Source organism: Miniopterus schreibersii, assembly GCF_964146895.1.
Source record: "Miniopterus schreibersii genome assembly, chromosome: 16".
In the NCBI taxonomy this organism is placed as follows: domain Eukaryota; kingdom Metazoa; phylum Chordata; class Mammalia; order Chiroptera; family Miniopteridae; genus Miniopterus; species Miniopterus schreibersii.
This window is the reverse complement of record NC_138116.1, coordinates 36,305,983-36,326,033: the sequence shown is the minus strand read 5'-3', so window position 1 is coordinate 36,326,033 and position 20,051 is coordinate 36,305,983. Positions and strand designations below refer to the sequence as shown.

At 49.2% G+C, this 20,051-nt stretch overlaps 3 protein-coding genes across 17 annotated transcripts in view; 2 read left to right on the top strand and 1 right to left on the bottom strand.

Moving 5' to 3' along the window:
• The window catches only part of CNTROB (centrobin, centriole duplication and spindle assembly protein), a 32,579-nt gene extending 15,761 nt beyond the window's left edge, over window positions 1-16,818 (bottom strand). For 2 of the 11 annotated variants that reach the window (XM_081116120.1, XM_081116127.1), the window contains exons 1-9: window positions 7,633-8,766; window positions 6,756-6,840; window positions 6,421-6,502; window positions 5,799-5,955; window positions 4,800-4,916; window positions 4,473-4,589; window positions 4,044-4,142; window positions 1,711-1,947; window positions 1,222-1,368 (exon numbers count right to left, since the gene is read on the bottom strand). In XM_081116120.1, coding sequence (XP_080972246.1) covers window positions 1,222-1,368; window positions 1,711-1,947; window positions 4,044-4,142; window positions 4,473-4,589; window positions 4,800-4,916; window positions 5,799-5,955; window positions 6,421-6,502; window positions 6,756-6,840; window positions 7,633-7,914 — 1,323 coding nt within the window. In that variant the 5' untranslated portion in view covers window positions 7,915-8,766. Of the gene's footprint in view, window positions 1-1,221; window positions 1,369-1,710; window positions 1,948-4,043; window positions 4,143-4,472; window positions 4,590-4,799; window positions 4,917-5,798; window positions 5,956-6,420; window positions 6,503-6,751; window positions 6,841-7,632; window positions 8,767-16,687 lie in introns of those variants that run through there. The other 9 variants (XM_081116123.1, XM_081116124.1, XM_081116129.1 and 6 more) reach the window with 9 other exon arrangements.
• On the top strand, window positions 9,023-10,566 carry TRAPPC1 (trafficking protein particle complex subunit 1). 2 transcript variants are annotated; one of them, XM_081161964.1, is made up of 4 exons: window positions 9,023-9,240; window positions 9,375-9,445; window positions 9,800-9,938; window positions 10,225-10,566. In XM_081161964.1, exons 1-4 carry the CDS (start codon window positions 9,142-9,144, stop codon window positions 10,351-10,353), a joined length of 438 nt encoding a protein of 145 aa, XP_081018090.1. In that variant the 5' UTR covers window positions 9,023-9,141; the 3' UTR covers window positions 10,354-10,566. The 2 variants fall into 2 exon arrangements, with proteins under 2 accessions (XP_081018090.1, XP_081018091.1); XM_081161965.1 differs by having other exon boundaries at window positions 9,052-9,240; window positions 9,375-9,388.
• On the top strand, window positions 11,085-18,540 carry KCNAB3 (potassium voltage-gated channel subfamily A regulatory beta subunit 3; the record flags this gene model as incomplete). Of its 4 annotated transcripts, XM_081116135.1 has the most annotated exons (14): window positions 11,085-11,719; window positions 13,053-13,096; window positions 13,204-13,241; window positions 13,471-13,550; window positions 15,066-15,110; window positions 15,437-15,481; window positions 15,693-15,736; window positions 15,934-16,020; window positions 16,294-16,379; window positions 16,544-16,664; window positions 16,750-16,844; window positions 16,938-17,058; window positions 17,227-17,315; window positions 17,587-18,540. In XM_081116135.1, the coding sequence occupies exons 1-14, from the start codon at window positions 11,478-11,480 to the stop codon at window positions 17,662-17,664; spliced, it is 1,215 nt and encodes a 404-aa protein (XP_080972261.1). In that variant the 5' UTR covers window positions 11,085-11,477. The 4 variants fall into 4 exon arrangements, with proteins under 4 accessions (XP_080972261.1, XP_080972259.1, XP_080972260.1 ...); XM_081116133.1 differs by having other exon boundaries at window positions 11,313-11,719; window positions 16,938-17,315; window positions 17,587-17,672; XM_081116134.1 differs by lacking the exon at window positions 17,587-18,540 and having other exon boundaries at window positions 11,313-11,719; window positions 17,227-17,402.
• Window positions 18,541-20,051: the final 1,511 nt, after the last annotated feature.

Genomic DNA, 20,051 nt, shown 5'->3' with positions numbered 1-20,051 from the left:
TGTATAAAAGAATTCCTTACCCTTTGAGACAGCATGGTGGGACCTGGAGAGTATTATACTAAGAGAAATAAACCAGTCAGAGAAAGATAAGTATCACATGATCTTACTTCTAATGAAATAAACTGATGAACAAAATAGATCCAGAGACATAGAAGCATGGAACAGACTGACGAATCTCAGAGGGAAGGTGGGGGTGGGGTAGGGAATTAACCTAAGAACTTTTATGCATCTATGCATAACCCATGGACACAGACAATAGTGTGGTGAAGGCCTGGAGGAGGGGTGGTGTGCAGGGTGGAAGGGATCAATGGGGGTAAAAAAGGACATGTGTAATACTTTCAACAATAAAGATAAATTAAGTCAAAACAAAAAAAGAGCAGACATTGACAATGGTTTAAAAACAAAACAAAAATACAAGCCTATCAACATTTGCACCATAGGAGTACCAGAAGCAAAAGAGAGAGGGGAAGGAATTAAGAAATTATTTGAGCCCAGCCGGGTGTGGCTCTGCGGCTAATCATCAACCTAGGTAGGATCCAGGAGATTGGGCTTCGATTTCCGGTCAGGGCACATGCCCGGGTTGTGGGCTCGACTTGCAGTAGGGGACATGTAGGAGGTAGCTGATCAATGACTCTCTCATCATTGATCTTTCTATCTCTCTCTCCCTCTCCTTTCCTCTCTCTGAGATCAATAAAGATATATTAAAAAAAAAAAAAAAAAAGTGTGCACTAGAAAAATTCCCCATCTAGCTGGTGAGCTCCTTATTGGTGAGGACTAGCCCCAGCTCCTAGCACAGAGTTTTCATAGAGAGGCTATTTAACAGGCTTATTAAATGCACAAGTACACAGATACATCTAGCACCAGTTCACAGCAGCTTACAAATTGCTATTTATAAATTGTTTACTAACATCTTTACCCTTGGCCTCCTTGATAAATTAGTTTCCATGCGGTCAGTCCTCCAATTCAATGGGCTAGGTGAATGAAGTGTGTTTGTTCAAACACTGGTCTAACTAACCCAGAAATTGAGTATCTCCTTAAATCAACCATTAATAAGGGCAAAAAGTCTCTCAGATTTGACTTGTTCTCAGAAACTTGTTAATTTGTCCTTAACACACATTTTACACATAAAAACAGAGGCCCATAAAAATCAAAATTCTAATTAGAAATGTGTTTGTCATAACTCCTAAAAGGTCACTCTGCCTCAGAGCTACTTCTCCTGACCTGCACCAAGCTCATTTCCAGCTGCAGGGCATCTCTCTCTCTCTGAGCCGTATCCAGCTCTCCTTCCAACCGCCGCACCTCACACTGCGTCAATGTCAGCTGCTGCTGGGCCTCCCGGGCGGCCTGCGCTTCCCTCTGCATGTTCCCCTGAGAAAGAGAAATCAAACTTAAGTACATACCTAATTTCCTGTCTCCTGGTTACTTCTATTCTGCAATTCATCTCCACCTCCATACCCTAAGACCCTAAAACCCAGGCTTCCTTTTCCTCTCCACATTTGATCTAGTTCCTAATCTCTGTTTAATCTTACTCTTTGGTCTTCCGTGTATTTGATGCCCAAGCCTTCTAGCTGGCCCTACACTCTCCATCTTGTCTCCACATATAGTTTTCCACCCTCCATCCCAGTCCTCAACACCCCATATACTAACATCACATCTCATTTAATTTTTTTGCCCTTCATATGTTCCCCATTCCCCAACTACAGCTTTTACCTTCTCCCTTTCCAACTGAGCCTTGCCCTCCTCCTGCAGTGCCTGGTAGCGTTCCTTAAGCTGGAGCTCTTGCTGGGCCCGGGTCTGCCTTTCTTCTTCTAGGGCAACCTGAAGCGTCTCCAACTGTCGATGCTCACTGATTTGCCCAGCACGAGCCTCATCCCGTTCTTCCTGCAGGGCCCGGCACCGCTGCTGTTCTAGCTCCAAGCTCAAGGTCAGAGCTTGCCTTTCCTCTTCCTATAGCCCCAGGAGAAAACCAAGATCCTCAGCATGCCCTCAAGAGACCAGCAAACTGCCCCCTCACCCATATACAATGTACCCACTGAGAATTATGTCCATTAAAAATACAAAAGCCCCGCATGCCCAGGCCTGGCTCAGCGGATGAGCTTCAACCTAGGATCCAGGCGATTAGGGTTCGATTCCCGGTCAGGGCACATGCCGGGGTTGTGGGCTCGATCCCCAGTCGGGGGGTGCAGGAGGCAGCCGACCAATGGCTCTCCTATCATTGATGTTTCTATCTCTCCCTCTCCTTTCCTCTCTCTGAAATCAATAAAGATATGTGTTTTTTTAAAAAGCAAAAACAAAAGCCCCCAGTGAGTTATAATATAGTAGATAAGAGCTTCTATTCCAGAAATAGGTAAATCTGGGTTCCAATCTCAGTTTGAATCCCAGCTCTGTCATTTACTATGTGTTCTTAGGTACACATCCTTATCTGTGAAATGGGCAGACATAATATCAGGGTCGACCTTGTAAAGATTAAAGTAAAAAGTATATGTAGCCCTGGCCAGTGTAGCTTAGTTGGTTGGACATCATCCCATGCACCAAAAGGTTGCTAGTTCAAGCCCTGGGCAGTGTTTCTCAGTGGTTAGAGTGTTGCCCCCGCATACTGGAGGATGTTAGGTTCAATTCCCAGTCAAGGGCACGTACCTGGGTTGCAGGTCTAATCTTCACCCCTGGTCAGGGCACATGTGGGAAACAACCAATCGATGTGTCTTTGTCACATCAATGTTTCTCTCGCTCTCTCCCCCTGCCTCCTCCCTTCCACTTGCTCTAAAATCAATGGGGAAAAAAAAATCCTCATTCCTTGGGTGAGGATTAAAAAAAAAAAAAAAGGTGCTGGTTTGATTCCCAGTCAGGACACATGCCCGGGTTGTGGGTTTGATCCCCAGTAGGGGGCATGCAGGAGGCGGCTGATGGATGTATTGTTCTCACATCTGTTTCTCTCTTTCCCTCTTCCATTCTCTCTCTCTAAAAATCAATTTAAAAATCTTTTTTTAAAAAGTGTATGTAGCCCGGCCGGGCATGGCTCAGCGGTTGAGCGTCGACCTAGGATCCAGGTGATCAGGATTTGATTCCCGGTCAGGGCACATGCCCGGGTTGTGGGCTTGATCAATGACTCTCTCATCATTGATGTTTCTGTCTCTCTCTCCCTCTCCTTTCCTCTCTCTGAAATCAATAAAGATATATTAAAAAAAAAAAAGTGTATGTAAAGCATTTAGCACAGTGTCTGGCACATAGTAATTACTCAATATACAATAGCTATCACCATCATCAAAAGAAGTTCCACAAAGGATAAAAAATCCAGCCTACCATCATGTACTAGCCAACCAGCAACCATCATCAACATTGTTGGGTATAGCCTGTTAAGATTTTAAGTACCAGTATGCATGTAGCAAGCATGTGTCATACATGCAACAAGTTCCAAACTTGGCTACTAATTCATATGGGTAATCACCTTATCATTTCAGCAATAAGAAATGTGAATGAGTCTCATCCCATACCTTTTTTGGCTATGCCCTAGACCAGAGTTTCCAAACCTGGCTGAACAAAATCACCTAGGAAATTTCTGAAAATATTTAAGTTCCCAAACCCCACTGCATATCTACTGAATCAAAATCTCTGGGTATGGGGCCCAGAAATCTATATTTTAAAATAATTCCCCAGCCTGGCTGGCGTGGCTCAGTAGTTGAGCATCCACCTATGACCCAGGAGATCGAGGTTTGATTCCCAGTCAGGGCACATGCCGGGGTTGCGAGCTCGATCCCCAGCAGCTGGTGTGCAGGAGGCAGTTGATCAATGACTTTCTCATCATTGATGTTTCTATCTCTTTCTCACTTCCTCTCTCTGAAATCAATAAAGATACATTTAAAAATAATAATAATAATTCCCCAGATAATTTAGTGAGGGTATAATTTGCAGTCTCAAACTTACTTGGTGGCAGAGCCCTTTTTGTAGAGTGGGAAATACTGCCCTAGTGCAACTAAAGTTATGAACTCCCACAATCCACCAACAGCCCATAGCCCTCTGGAATTAACCCAACTCAGCATTCTCACCAGCATCTCTCTTTCCCGTTGCTGTAGTCTGGCACCTTCCTGCTCGCGATTCAGGGCCTCCATGGCCTCAGAAAGACTTTGTTCCAGGCGGGTTACTGTCTTTTGGGGAGAGGGGTACATAGGACAGAGGAACTAAGGGGAATCTCTATATGTTATACTTCAAAAAGCATTAACAATGTAAACTTTAAAACCAAAAGTTAACTAAATTACTTGAGGGCCAAAAACACTACATGGTGTAGGGAGAGCTGGGAAGACATCAGTGATGCAAGTTTGATAGCAGAAACAGTGAAGGAACAGAAATAAGAGAGAATTGTCAGGCCAGCTACTGCAAGATTCAGGTCAATCTGTTAAGAACCCTAATTCCAGAGCTATTTCTACCCCCTTCATTCTAGCAATCAGTGACCTAGGTTCTAATGCCATATTGCCCACCTCCTGCTGCTTGCTTCTAGTGAGTTCAGCTGCCTGGCGTTCTTCCTGGAGTCCTCGAAGTACCTCTGTGCGCTCAGCTTCATGCTGGTTCCAGCCCTCCACCACACGGGCCAGGGTCTCAGGAGAAGAAAGTCAGATGGCATTTCAAAATAATATTTTTGCCCTCTTTCTGCCCATAGAAGCAAGGTTAACAGTCACAGTAGTCAGTAAACCCACACCTTAACCCAGCTCCTAGCATGAACAAAGAGATGTTGGTTGGCCACCCCCTATTTACTATTCCTTGGTGCACCCCATGGAGAGATCCACCACATTCTGCTACCCTGGCACCTTGTCCAGTTGTTCAATCATGATATCTTTCTTGCGGTCAGCAGTCACAGCCACAGCTAACTGTTGCTGAAGCTCTAGCACTCGGGTCTGCAGGCTCTGAATATGGCGCTCACAATGCTGGGAAGAGGATAAGGAAACTGAGTATTGCCATTCTTAGTCTGACCAAAGCACCAAACTTTCCAGCTCCTCTAAGGGGAAATGGGCTGGAGACGGGAAATGGGCTCTGTCCCAAGAACAGAATAGGTATGGAGGAGAATCAGGAATTTTGGAGCAGGAACCTTAAGGCCCAAGACCTCCAACACCTTCCTCTGCCATCTCAGAAAGCAGGGGCTTAGCTCGAGGCTCTTCCCTTCCCTGGATCTCCTGAGAAAAATTTCCATGGGCCTTTTGGTAAAGGAGCAGCACCCCATGCTGCAGAGTGGGAAGTTACTCCTGCCTTGAGAAGCTCATTGAACACAATGATTAAACATAGCAAGGATAAAGGCAAAAGCCTTGCACTCATGCCCAGGGAGTTGAAAATAGAAGAGAGAGTTCCAAAATGACAACACAACTAATGATTTTGACTTTTCTTCTGCCTTATCCCTCTTTCTTCCCACTTCAGACAGGCTGAAGTTCAAAGAGATAAAGCTCATTATATCAACAACTATAAAACCTTTGTACAAAACAACAAAGTTCATTGTTCACTCACCAAACACTTATGGAGTGTTTCTATATGTTAGGTATATTCTAAACTTTAGGAAGACAGTGCTGAACAAGCAGCTTACATTTTAGAAGGGCAAAACAAGCAAGATATATCAGATTATGATAAGCTATATGAAAGAAATAACAGAGTAATGGGAGGGGAGGTGTGGCATTTTAGATAGGATGGTGAAAGGGGGTCTCCCTGAAGACCCATTTGAGCAAAGTCCCAGCTTGTGGGCCCTTAACCCTCTGCCCTTTTTAACAGTCAGCCCTATTTCTAATCTTTGCTGCTTTCAAAAGGAAGTCTTTATATCTCACCTTGCGACGGGTATGCTCTGAATCCAGTGCATCTCTCAGGCCCTGAAAATCCGGGGGATTGAGTGGGGGTCCTGGCCGAAGGCTGGTGTAGCGGGGAAACAAGTCCTCCAGGGCTTGGGCTGAGCTAGATGGAGATAAGTCTTGCAGAGGCCGGGTGCTGAGCAAATCAGGTAGAAATATTAGGGTTGGGAAAGCTTTTAAGACCCACTAGACCAATTGTGACATTTTACAAATAAGGAAACAAACTCAGAAAGGGCAAGAAGTTTTTAAGTTAGGTAGTGATAGAACCATAAATAGCACATAAGTTCTCTGATTCACTCTATAGTGCTCCTTTCTCGATGCCACACTCCCTGTGGTAAACGTCTCAGCAGAAGCAAGCTAACTCTTCTGGGAGAAGGAGGACTAGAGGTTGGGAGAAGGCCAGGTACTAGTCAGCAGATGCCCACGTTCCTGAAGGACTAAAGGGGGTAGCAGATAGGAGAGAAAGGATAACACTAACAGGTAAGTGACAAGTGTCTTAGGTCTGAAGAGGTACAATAGCAGTAAAGGAAGATCAAAGGAACAGAACACTCAGCTTTCCAAGAAAGCAAGCAAGCAAGCTAGAAGAATCCCAAGAACTCACTTAAGTAAGGTGGCTGTGCTTTCACTGTCAAAGGAGTCTTCTTCCCGTCTCTCTGAACCAGCGCCTAGAGCAAAGGGATCCTCTGCAGAGAACCAGAAGGATCCCACAGCCAGGGTCAGGTAAGGATAGGAACAGGGACCACTCGGAGGAGAAGAGAGCAGAGAGCCTTCCTTTCTACTTCACCCACTCCTCCGGCCCCTCTCCCAAAGAACTGGAGCCTTTGCTCCTGAAATCTTGTCAGAGGCCTAGGTACTCCTCACATTCCACTTCTTTTCTCTACTTTCTCCCATCCCTTAAAATATAGCTTCTCCTTTATAGGGAAGGGATTTACTCACGATAGGCTGTATCACGTGAGGTTTGGAGCATGCTCTGGAGTTGGCCCCGAACACTTTCCATCTCAAAGATATGCTTGGAACCATCCTAGAAAAGTAACACAGAAACCAGAAGCAACTTGAATAATCTATATTCTACCTACTGCTAGGGTAGATGGCATCCAGTACTCCCTAAAACCCACGAATTTTTACCCCAGCAGCACCTAGAAAAGAAAGAACAAGAGAACTAATCCAATAAGGGTCAGATACTCAAATGTGTACAGAAGCTAGACAGGTAGTGTAAATAAATTTGGCACATTAAGACAACAGTGGTGAGGATTCTTGCCAACTGGAGAGCAAATACCCTGCCTAAAGACTGTGTAGCTCATGGCTATCAGTTTTTCAGACTCTGGAAGACCTAACCAGTCTGCAAATTGGCTTTGAGACCTTTTCTATGCAATACTAATAACTATCTTCTCTGTAACATGTGTAATTGATTAAACTATGTTTTAATGATTTACATGCCTAATTTTGAACCACACAATCATAACAGTTTTGAGCTGGAAGGATCTTAGCATATTTTGCTGCTATCCTTAAGTCCCTAGTTACCTCTTAGAATGAAGAAAACTCACCCTCACCCCCAGTCCCCAAATCCCAGTCAAAGCACAGGAACTTATCCCACAGTGCAGGTATCGCTAACAAAGAAAACACTGGGAAATTTCCCAATTTCCCAAATTGTGGTGTCCTAGGCCACTCTCCCCCTCCTAAACATTTGCTCCCAGAAACAAGCAATACTGATTGTACTTAAAAGGAATTTGAAATCTGATAGTTCAAGTCTCAGTAAAGGTGTGTTTTTTTTACCACCCCCAATCCCAAGACCCTAGAGGTCCCCCAGACACACCTCCCTCATCTTTTTCTTCAAGTTGTTCTCCAATCCAAGTGACAAACTGCGACTCAGCTCTTGGGCCAAGCTGTCTAACCCCTCATGAGGCGGTAGGGAGGTGGAGGGTAAATACAGCTGCGCTCGGGCTGTGGCCTCTGCCTGACGACTGAGGTGCAAAGAAGCATAGAGCTGGGAGGTGACCTCAGAGGATACTTGGTTCAGCCCAGGGGCTTCTGATGAATCACTCAGGAGATCCTCCGCCCGGAGAGGTGAACTGGGGCTGGTAGCTGATGTCGCCATAAGTACAGGCAAGAGACAAGTGGAGACAGGAGAGCTGGGAATTCCTTGTTCTGCTTTAGAAGAGCCCAGTGGGGAAAGTACACAGAAAAGGAAGATTTGGGAGAAAGGAGGAAGACTCCAAGCCAAAGAACCTTGGTGAATAAGGGTATGGAGTCTTTCTGGTTAGAGGAAAGGTTCCCACCGGTACCACAGGTCATGGGAGAGAGCAAAAGCATTTCTTTCCACAGCTCCTGGAAACTGTGAAAAAGGAGGGTGCAGCAAGGAGTGAGTGGGGACAGAAGACCGATTGCCGGGCAAAAGCACCACTGTAGTTCATCTGAAGTGCTGAAAGTTGCAGGTCAACTTCTGGCACAGGCTACCACTGGTCCACTCAGCCCTTATCTCACACCCAGACGTGCAAACTGAAACAAACCCAAATCCAATAGGGGCCTAATTTCCGTCCAGCTGCCTTACTTGCCCATCAACTTGCTCCAGTCTCAGAGAGGCAGGAACGTCAAGCTCCCCACACCCTTCAGCCCGCTGCACCCTTCTACCCAGGGTCAACTCTCTTGTATACCCCCTCCAACCCTTCCTAGCAAGAAAACCATGGCAAGGCCCCCTAGAATCCCTCCCTTCCTACTACCCCAAAAGAAACCTTGTGAACACTCAGTCACACTCTCGGAACGTCCCAAAAAACTACGCCGCCCTCAAACCTAGCCTGAGATGCTCTACCGCGATTACCCCGTCCCAATGATCCCGCACTTTCAGTCCTCAGCCCCGCAATTCGTCAAGGTGAGGACAAGGGCTAGCCCCCTCCACCGAGCCCGCACAGGGAAAGACCAAGACCTCCACTCTCGCGCGCTTCCCCACACTCAAAACCGTTGGCAGCCGCCCGCCCACCGGCTGAAGCCCCGCCTCGCTCGCCTCGATGACGTCACCAGTCCGGGATTTCGCTCGCGGCCGCTCACGGCTTCTGGAGCCCGAGAGCCTGGACGCGCATGCGCGGTCCCTACGGCCACGAATTGGCTGAGAGGTGTTGGGAGGCAGTTACTGCTCCGCCGCAGCGTGAGGAACCGGTGGGGCGGGGCTCCGCGGAAACCGGAAGTATCTAGTGACAGGCACTTGGAGCAGTTCCGGTGAGTTTGGGGGAGGGGGGATCCCGCCTGGTTGGAGGGATCCGGGACGGAACACTGGAACCCACGGAGGGTGGGCGGCTCCAGAGCAAGGCTCACACTCTGTGCCCTGCAGATGACGGTCCACAACCTGTACCTGTTTGACCGAAATGGAGTATGTCTGCATTACAGCGAGTGGCACCGCAAGAAGCAAGCGGGGATCCCCAAGGAGGAGGTGACGAGAGGGCCCCGCGCAACCGGGTGACCTCGCATCTCCAGATGCACATAGTCCTAGTCCAGCCCTACCTCTCCAAACCCTGGCTTGTCTGCTTCAACAAACGAGAGCTAACTGTGCCTCTCTCCCTCCAGGAATTCAAGCTGATGTACGGGATGCTCTTCTCTATCCGCTCGTTTGTCAGCAAGATGTCCCCGCTAGACATGTACGCGGAGTCAGAGGAGATGTTGAGGGAAGGAGGACTAGCCTTGGGAATTTTGGGGTGGGGGAAACTTTCTGGAGTGGAATGGGCTATTTGCCCCCAGAGAAGGGAAGCTGAACTCAGAGCGAGAGTGCTGGAGCTGAAAGGAGCCCTGGTGGGGAAAATCTGAAGGTAGAGAGGTTGGGAGTGGGGGCAAAGTGGGGGGCAGGAGTAGGGGGAGAGAGAATGGGGGGTGTCTGCTCAACCAGGCTCCTACAGATATGTTTAGAGAAAAGGGAGTCGACCTAGAGAGGATTAGAAGTATCTTTTTGGGAGAGATTCTGCTCCCATTCCTTAACATCCTCCTCATCCCTGCAGGAAGGATGGCTTTCTGGCCTTCCAAACTAGTCGTTATAAACTCCATTACTATGAGACGCCCACTGGGATCAAGGTTGTCATGAATACTGACTTGGGCGTGGGGCCCATCCGAGATGTGCTGCATCACATTTACAGTGCGGTCAGTACCAGCCCCTGGGACCCTTCCCCCAAAACCCTTCAACCTATGCCATGGCCATATAGAGCCCCAAGACTCCTTCAGATTCCCTGCTAGGATCCTACTGTATTGTATTGTATCTCTATTGAAATCAGAGTTTTCAACACTCCCACCACCAGTTTCTCCTCAAGGAGGCATACCTCCCAGCCCTTGATCCTTTTGTGTTCACACATCCCTGAGGTTATACTAGGTTTGGAGTTGGAAACAAGAAGTGTCTAAAGCCTGGCTCTAACACCCTCCCTCTCCATAGCTGTACGTGGAGCTGGTGGTGAAGAATCCCCTGTGCCCGCTGGGACAAACCGTACAAAGTGAGCTCTTCCGCTCCCGACTGGACTCCTACGTCCGCTCTCTGCCCTTTTTCTCTGCCAGGGCTGGCTGAAGGAAGCACCGTACCTCACCCCTCAGGAGAATCTCTGTGTGCCTGGGCCCTTCCTAACCTGTTTCACCTGAGGGCCCCCACTGCCTGCCCCTCCAACCCCTCGAGCCCCCAGGAAGCCTACACTGGTGCCCTCCCCGTCCAAACCAGGCTCTCTCTCCAGTTGTATCCTCTACCAGATGCCACTGGAAGTACAGAATAAACTCTTTGTCACTATCTGCGTCTTGAGCTGTCAGTTTGGGTGGTTGGTCAGAGACCCTGCCCCACTCATGGACTCATGAGGGGTGGCCGCATCCCCTGAGCCTGCACAGAGGCTTTGAACCACGAGTTTCTCAACAGCAACACTACTGACATTTCGGGCTGGATATTTCATTGTTTGGGGGTGGGGGTGCTGTCCTGTGCTTTGTTCTGGGCGCCACTCACTGGATGCTGGTAGCACAGCCCTCTGATAGTCAAAAATGTCTTCAGAGCTTGTCAAATGTCCCCTGGGGGACTAAATCATCTCCTGTTGAGAATTACTGAGCTGGAGGAAGCCCGACCCTGCCTCGGGTCCCAGAGAGTACCAAGAACCACCCTCCCGACTTCTGCTCTCCGGCTCCTCGGAGTGCACCCCATATGCCTGCGGTAGAGCCTCGGAAGGCGGGGCTTATGCAGATGTCGGCGGTTTAACCGGGAGGCAGGCGGGTTTAAGCAGATAAGGGGGCGGTCCCTGCATGTTGATCAGCTGGGCCCGCTGCGGACGCGTCTGGGAACCTAGTGGGTCCCACTGCGGTTTGGGGAGGCACCTCTCTTCCGCCCCACTGGTCCCTAGGTCCCTACCCTCCTTGGATCGCCCTCCACCGTTACCCTCGTTCATTCCCCCCCCCCGCCCCGCGCCGGTGCCCCGTAAACGAGTATCTCCCCTCGTGGTTCCCCCGGGGTTTCTCTCCTCCCACCGCAAACCCCGCGACCTCCAGCAGCCCGCCCCCGCGGGCCCGATCCTGCCTGCTGACTCCCTCCGCAGCCTCCTCAGCCGTCCCGCTCTCCTCAGGGCTCCAGCCACTACACCCCCGGTTGTCAGCCCTCGGGCTTCCCGGTTTCCTACCCTTCCCGCCCCCTCGGAGCCCCCTCCCCCGTGGCCGGCCGGCATGCAGGTGTCTATCGCGTGTACTGAGCAGAACCTTCGCAGCCGGAGCAGTGAGGACCGTCTGTGTGGACCCCGGCCGGGCCCCGGGGGCGGTAACGGTGGGCCGGTCGGTGGGGTGCATGGGAATCCTCCAGGAGGAGGGGGGTCGGGCCCCAAGGCCCGGGCCGCAGTGGTCCCCAGACCCCCAGCGCCCGCTGGGGCCCTCCGAGAGAGCACCGGCCGAGGCACTGGCATGAAATACAGGTATGGGGGTGGCCGGGCAGCCCACCCTATCTGCTCCCCTTTCCTGAGCCCCGAGGCTTCCTGGGATGCCCCAGGACCCCCTCAAACTTCGCTAAGAAGGTCCCGCCTCATTCCATCTCTTCTTCCCATCACCAGCACTCCCTGACTTGGTCCCTCTCTTGGTCTCCGTTGATACCCTTGACTAGGAAAAATTCAAGTTTACCAAGGTTGATCCGGTCCTGTCAGTCCCAGGGGATGATGCTCCTGAGCTTTTCTCCTTACCCCCAGGAAAGCCAGGGATGCATGGATCTCCAGGCTGTGCCCCCTCCCCCCAAGAGTGTCCTTGGGTCTGTGTCCTAGGAAGAGGGGGAAGGAAAGGGCTTCTCACTCTGGCCTGCTCAGGGTGCCTGACCCAGATACTGCCCTCACCGGCCCCATGGGCCCAGTCTCCTGCAACCTATCTTGGTGGGGACAGAAGTCCGAAGGATAGACCACATTTCTCAAGCCTATGCTGAGGAAAAGGGGTCAGGTGGGGAAGTGGACTGTAATGTAACCAACTTTATCTCAGAGAAGAACTGCTGGGCTCTCAGAACTGGCATGGGGGGCAGGAGGGGCAGGGGAGGGGCTCCTGCTTGGGTGTGAGCAGAGATCACTGATCTGACCTGGCTTTGTCAGTTGAGGAATTTGATCCCTTCCATGTGGCAGTTCTGTTTAGGAAGCTGAGCTGATTACCTGAGTGGGGGCCTTGGGAGGAGGGGCGCTCTATTTCAGAGACAGACTTCACAAACCCACAGGAGCAGAGGGAGTGGAGAGAGGAAGAGGGAGAACTGGCCTTTCCTGTCATACTCCCCACCTAGGTGTCCTACCTACTTTGTGGGAGGCCCATCTGCCTAGCCTATCAAGGGACCCCTGCCTGCCTGAGTGCCTGAATTCGACTTGGTTTACCCCTCCCACTCTGGTGTCTGCCCTTTAGCATAGCACTCTCTGTCTGAAGGTCTGTTTCCACAAACTCATCACAATCAGCCAGTCACATTTCTTTGGGGCCCCCAACTCCACACATGCCAGAGATGCCTCAAACACAGACAAAATCCCACCAGGAGCAACACAAACCAGCAGCACATCTTCAGTGTGATAGTAAGGAAGAGAGGCATTGGACAGTGTATCCAGAGGAAGTCATTTATTTGTTCACTTATGCTGTGGGCATAGCACTGCCCAGTTTGTAGCCTACTGGGTCTAGTTTCTTTGGACTGGACACCCTGAGGGCTTCTCATTCTGGAAGGAGAGGAGCTGGGAGCTGATAATCTATGTCCCTAATGGAGGCTCCACACCTTCCTGCTACTTCTGTCTCCTGCAGAAACCTAGGAAAGTCTGGTCTTCGTGTGTCCTGTCTTGGCCTAGGTGAGTTAGAAAAAAGGATTTAAGGGAAAGATGTTGGATTTAAGGGAAGGGTGTTCTTTCATGACTTGCCTCCCACAGTTCTCACGTGCCTGGCTTCTCTCTTGCAGGTACCTGGGTCACATTTGGTTCTCAGATCTCAGATGAGGTATAAGTGATGGGACCTAGAAGCAGGGTGAGGGGCTATGAGGGAACCAGAACAAGGGGAAAGGGGTTTGGACAAGCAGAGGGAATGGTGAATGGGACAAGCAGCTGGAGGAGGAGGAAAGGGGAGAGAATGTGGAAACCAAGGCTGAGGTGCTATGGGCCAGAGTGCAGTGAGGGAGGTAATTGAGGGGCTAGTTGTTGATCTTCAACTCTTTCTCTCACCTCCCTAGACAGCAGAGGATGTGCTGACAGTAGCCTATGAGCACGGTGTAAACCTGTTTGACACCACTGAAGTGTACGCAGCTGGAAAGTAAGGACTGGGGTGAAAGAGCTAATTTATATTTAGAAGCCTGAGAAGAACATCAGGGCTTCATGTTTTCCCTCTCAAGAACCCTGGGAATTTTGCCAACACTAAGTTCTAACCTTTCAGCCAGTGGGCCCTGAAACATTATGGGAATCACAGTCCCAAACATCAATCCCTCTCCAGCTTGGAGGGCAGTGGGCATACTGTGCAGTCAAAATAAAATAAAACCAACAAATACATCTTGGGCATCAGTTATGTGCAACTGTGTGGGGATTACAAAGCTAAATTTTCAAACACACCACGTCACATCACACACTCATGGCTTCATGCTGGGAGTAGCCAAAACCTACATTGGCCTACCCCTACCTCTGCTGTTCCACTCATCTTCAACACTTGGCCCAAACGTCTGCTCCTCCCAGAAGCCTTCACCTACTTCCCTGAAGTTGGTCACTAGCCCCCTCAATTCCCCAAACACTTTATACTGCCCTCTGACACACCATCATCAGTTACTGATTCATGTGGCCATATCTGCTGCTCAACTGGGATGCTCCTCCTCCCATGAAATTTGTCTTGCTTTCCCTCATGTCACCTAAATACCTACACAGAGCCCAGCACAAAGCAGGCACTGCTTTGTAGAATGACATCAGTATGCCCTCAAAAAGCTCACAGTCTAAGTGGTTAAACAAACCAACCAAAAAGACAGGGAGATACGAAAGACTGAATTAACAGTCCACCATAACTCAAGACTTGTCACATCTTAGCTCATGATTAAATGCCAAAGAATTGTGTAGTCCAGTGATTTTCAACCTTTTTCATCTCATGGCACATAAACTAATTACCAAAATTCTGTGGCACTTCCAAAAATATATATTTTTTGCCATTCTGACAAAAAATATAGGTATAATTTTGATTCATTCACAGTGGATGGCCACTGTTATGTTGGCTGATGCCATTTTTTTATTTGACAATCTAAGGGAAATTAGTTCAGCGCCTCTGACTAAATAGTCAGGTATTGCATGTTTTAAAAATCCTTGCAGCATACCAGTTGAAAAGCACTAGTGTAGCCAGTAAGAGCTATGGAAGCTGACAAGGACTGACCATAATCTATAGTAATAAGAAAACATTTTCTATTCTGCTCAGAGGCAGAATCTGAGCTAAGCTTTGAAGTATAGGTGGGATTTTGCAGAGACTCAAGGGAAGGGGACACACAGATGGTTAGAACCAGTGTCTCCCTAGTCTGTTCCACTCCCTTCATCCTAGTCCTTCCCTTCAGAACTCAGAACAGAGCTTGGTGCAGTTGATGCACAGTTGATATTTGTTGAATGATTGAATGAAAACTATATGCACCCCTAGTTCCAGGAGCCTCTTTTATTTAGTCCAGAATGGGGCTGACAACCCAATTGTCTCCTGGTTTATGCTCCACTTTATGAGACGAAATTAGTTGAAGGGAAAAGTGGGGAAAAGGGGAAGGAACTGATCCACCTTGGAGGAGTCAGTGCTTCTATGTTGTCTTTCTTCCAGGGCTGAAAGAACCCTAGGCAACATCCTCAAGAGCAAAGGTTGGAGGTGAGACTGTGTTTTGGGGGTTGCTGGGGACATGATCATCAAAAATCTTTTTCTTGCCCGGCTGGTGTTGCTCAGTGGTTGAGCATCGACCTATGAACCAGGAGGTCATGGTTCGATTCCCAGTCAGGGCACATGCCCAGGTTTCAGGATCAATCCCCAGTAGGGGGTGTGCAGGAGGCCGGAGACTGATGTTTCTCTCTCCATGTTTCTGTCTCCCCTCTTCCTTTCTCTCTCCCTAAAAATCAATTAAAACATTTTAAAAATGTGTGGGGTTTTTTGGTTTTTTTAAATAATTTTCTTGCTGGTTCTCCCATTTCTGTTTCCAGGAGATCAAGCTATGTCATCACCACCAAGATTTTTGGGGGAGGACAGTAAGTGGCTGCCCCACTATAAGTGGGGAGAAGATCTACAGAGGATGTGAAGGTGTATGGGATGGGGGTGGTGACAGCTGTCCCCATACCTGCTACCCCAGGTCTGCATCCCACCTGTGAGAAGCATGCAATCCCAGTTCCTCATGGTGCCAGGCCAGCCCTGGTCTCCTATCTTTGTCACACCTCATCTTTGACTTACCTTTTCCTATAGGGCAGAAACTGAGCGAGGCTTGAGCCGCAAACACATCATCGAGGGTGAGAGTTAGAGACTGGGAACCTGAAGTGGCTTGGTATGGAGCCCAGAGGAGTTGGGAACATTCTCTGAAGCTCTTGAATTAGAGGCTTTGAATAGGGGAACTGGGATTTAGGCAGCCATGGCAAAGGGGTAAGATCTGAATTCTTCAGAAACTGAAACTGAGGTGCTTACCTTCCTCTCCTCATCCCTATCCCAGGCTTGCGAGGATCTCTGGAACGCCTCCAGCTGGGATATGTGGACATCGTCTTTGCTAATCGCTCAGACCCCAACAGTCCCATGGAGGGTAAAAGCAGCATCCCAACCCTTGAGAGACCTTCAAAACTGAGCACTTCTCAAACCCTCGATAGGAAGCCAGTCCTTGCTCAGGCCTCCCAAGCTCCACAATGGAGGCTCAGACCCCAGGACTTGGACAAGGAGGGAGGCAAAGAGCTGAAACCAACCTCTCTGATTCCACAGAGATGCCTGGGGTCTTGGTAGGGTAGGCAGATATATGCAGATCTGGAGTCCTGGATGCCAGGGATCTGACAGTAAGGCTCTCCCTCTCCCATATGCCTAGAGATTGTGCGAGCCATGACCTATGTCATCAACCAGGGCCTGGCCCTATACTGGGGGACATCCCGATGGGGAGCTGCAGAAATCATGGTGAGTATGCTACCCCACTTCCCCCTGTTCCACAACTGGTTCCCACTTTTCACATGGCCACTCCAAATGCTACTCTATTGGAGGAGGAGTGGAAGAAAATGCAAGGAGTGTTCTGATCCCCATCTCTTCCCCACCCCCACCCCGCTCTTCCCCATCTCACTCAGGAAGCCTACTCTATGGCCAGACAGTTCAATCTGATCCCTCCAGTGTGTGAACAAGCAGAGCACCATCTGTTTCAGAGAGAGAAGGTGGAGATGCAGCTACCAGAGCTCTACCACAAGATTGGTTTGCAGCCCTCTCATCCCTACCTTTCCCTTGGGCTCACCATCACCTTGATTCCTTTCCCCACGTCCAATCCTCTTCCTCTTAGGTGTTGGCTCAGTTACCTGGTCCCCTCTGGCCTGTGGCCTCATCACTAGCAAGTATGATGGGCGAGTCCCAGATCCCTGCAGGGCCACCATCAAGGTTTGATCTCCGGGCTCAGGATGGCAGGACTGGGCTATTTTGGCTTTTCTGGGGTGGTGGTGGGGTCTTTTGCTGATTCTCTTTGGTCTCCAGGGCTACCAGTGGCTCAAGGACAAAGGGCAGAGTGAGGAAGGCAAGAAGCAACAAGCCAAAGTCATGGACCTTCTCCCCATTGCTCACCAGCTGGGCTGCACTGTGGCACAGCTTGCTATTGGTGAGGCACTGCCAATCCTGGACCCTGCAGGGGCCTCCTCTCCTCCTGAGAAACTCCCAAACCCGACTGGTTTGTCCTTAGGGAGGATGCTCTTCCTCAGAGACGCTTCTGAAGTCCATATGCTCACTACTATCCATCAGTTCTCTTGTTTTCCTCCTCTGGCCCCAGCGTGGTGTCTCCGCAGTGAGGGTGTCAGTTCAGTCTTGCTGGGGGTGTCGAGTGCAGAGCAGCTGATTGAACATCTGGGCGCGCTACAGGTGAGCTGGAGAATCAGAGGCAGAGCCCATCTCTGTCCCCTCCCCAGGAGTCAAGGCCTCATTGTCCAACCCAGAATGGGCCTGTGAAGTCACTCACTACAAAGTCCTCACTTTGCAGATGAGAGGTCCCAGGGTGACAAAGCAAAACGGGCACAGCTGTGACTCTTTCCCTGGCACTTGGCCCTCTGTGCTGCTCCCCTGCGTCCTCTAAGGTCATGCCCTCAAACTTCATGCCCTTCTTCAGTGACCCAACCATCCCATTCTCCTCCAGGTGCTGAGCCAGCTGACCCCGCAGACGGTTATGGAGATAGACGGGCTCCTGGGGAACAAACCACATTCCAAGAAATAGTCCGTCGGGGGGCGCAGCGAGCCAAACCCGGGGCCGCTGCACCCCTGCCCACCCAGAACTGCTTCCCCGCAGCCGAATCCCTCCTGCTCCAGGTCCCTCCACGCAGCGGCCAGAGCCAGAGCAGCCCCGCCCACTAACGAGTTCCGGCTTCGAAAATCGACTCGCATGAACAAAGCCATATCCTTCCGCAGTGGAGCTTGAGAGGAAAAGTAGTCCGCTGCTCCCTGCTGCGTTCTCCTAGGCCTTTTTGCTAATCCCAGGCATGAGCTACTGAGCCGTCCCCTCTGCCATTTGGTCTCGCTCCCTTCTCTCTTATCTCAATAGCTGAGGCCCATTAAAAAAAAGCTAAATGGAAGACATAAGAGAGGCAGAGTACCTCAAATGTGGCCCTTGAAATGTCATCAAGGGGTAATAACCTAATAAGTGAGTGTGATTTCATCTGGGACAAAGGAAAATGTTGTGCGATACAAAGGAAGCCAGGCTGGCCCTGGCAGGAAGTAAATGATAATCTTTGGGAAACCAGGACCCTGCCACCCTGCCAGGAGATGAAGGAGGGCTTAAAACTAGAATTAAAGTTAATATGCTGTTTCTGACAAAAGTAGAGGGAAATTTGATGGCAGATGTATAAGCTTGGCCAAGGTAGCCCTTAGAAAAGAGTTGGGCTGTGCTTTGCAGGAAATAGTGACAGGCTTTAGGTCACAGCAGAGATATGGGGCTGACATAAAAAGCTCTGGGGATAGACTTTTGAGCCTTGAGTGGGACTTCCTACCCAGCAGAGGAGGACTGGTCTTTGTTCTGGCAAAAATCTTAAAGCAATAATGATGGCCCTTGTGTAAGACTTTCCAGGGGATTGTAAATAAAATCTTAATCCTTCTCACGCACTGTGTCTGAAATTGCAGACGATGGGAGGTTAGGGTTTCAGTCTCAGATATCTGGCCTTCTAGCACCCTTCCATTAGAAAGCTCCAGTACTAGCTTTCTCTCCATTGCTCATTCACCTCAGAGACCCAAGCATTGTGCTCCTAGGCATCATTCTCATCAAGGACCCAGCACCAAACTACTCGGGCCCCAGTTTTCTTCCTTTCTCCAGTTGCCACATTCCTTAGAACCCAGAGAGATCTGACTTCATGGTCTTTTTCCTCCCTCTGACACCACTGCCCTTGTTTTGTTTTGAACTTATATTAGCCACACTCTGGTCTTATACTTCTTTATTTCACTCTTGGCTGATACCCACACATATGCCAAGGGACTATACTGGGGGTTTTCTTGTGGCTCAGTGGGATGGGCTGTTCTGAGGTTGAGGCATTGGGATTTGGTGAAGGAGAGGTAAAATGAAACCTGGTCCATGGTTGAGATGATACAGAGAAAGGGAAAGGAGTATCATTATAAAGGTAAGAAGAAAACAAGTGAAAGATCAAGTGTGAGGATGGCAGAAAAGCAGAATCAAATGGGATTATGTCAGATACCGCCCCTTAGTCTTCCCCAAAGGACTCTGATTTCCCTGAGACAGAAAGTGGGTGGAAAGTTACAACCTTTAAAGATCACAAGGCAGGGAAGAAGCGGTCTGCCTTCCTTAAAATACAACCTTGCCCTGGCTGGGTAGCTCAGTTGGTTGGAGCATCATCCGGTACACCAGAAAGGTTGCAGGTTTGAGTCCCCGTCAGGGCACATAACTAGGTTATGGGGTCAGTCCCCAGTCGGGGGACATACAGGAGGCAACTGATCGATGTTTCTCTCTCTCTCTCCCTGTCTCTTACTCTAAAAATCAATGAAAACATATCCTCAGGTGAGGATTAAAAAAATAATTATAACCTCACCATCTCCCTGCTACCCATCCGCACCCTTGATCCTGAAGCTGAGAGAGCAGAGAAAAATCAATTTCCAAAACAGAAAAAGCAGCCCAGCAGCCGTGGCTCAGCAGTTGAGCACTGACCTAGCATCCAGGAGATGGTGGTTCACTTCCCAGTCAGGGCACATGCCTGGGTTGCAGTCTCCATCCCCAGTTGGGGGTGTGGAGGAGGCAGCCAATCAATGACTCATCATTCATGTTTTTTTTCTCTCTCTCTCCCTGTCCCTTCCTCTCTCTGAAGTCAATAAAGATATATTTAAAAAAACAAAAAAGAAAAAGTAGCATGACACTTTCTGGATTAGCAACCAACCAGATCAACTAATGAATACTTACATCCTACTCCTATCATCTTGCACTCATTTTGGAAGACTGTAGAGGGAAAAAAAAGTAAAATGTATGACTAAACTATGATTAGTTATTCTGTAACAAACATACATGAATTTATAAATTCAAATAGTCCTCTCTTACATAATTACTTTGGAGGGTTATGCATTTATTTTAACAATGCCTCCCCCATTGCTCAAAACACTTAAAAAACT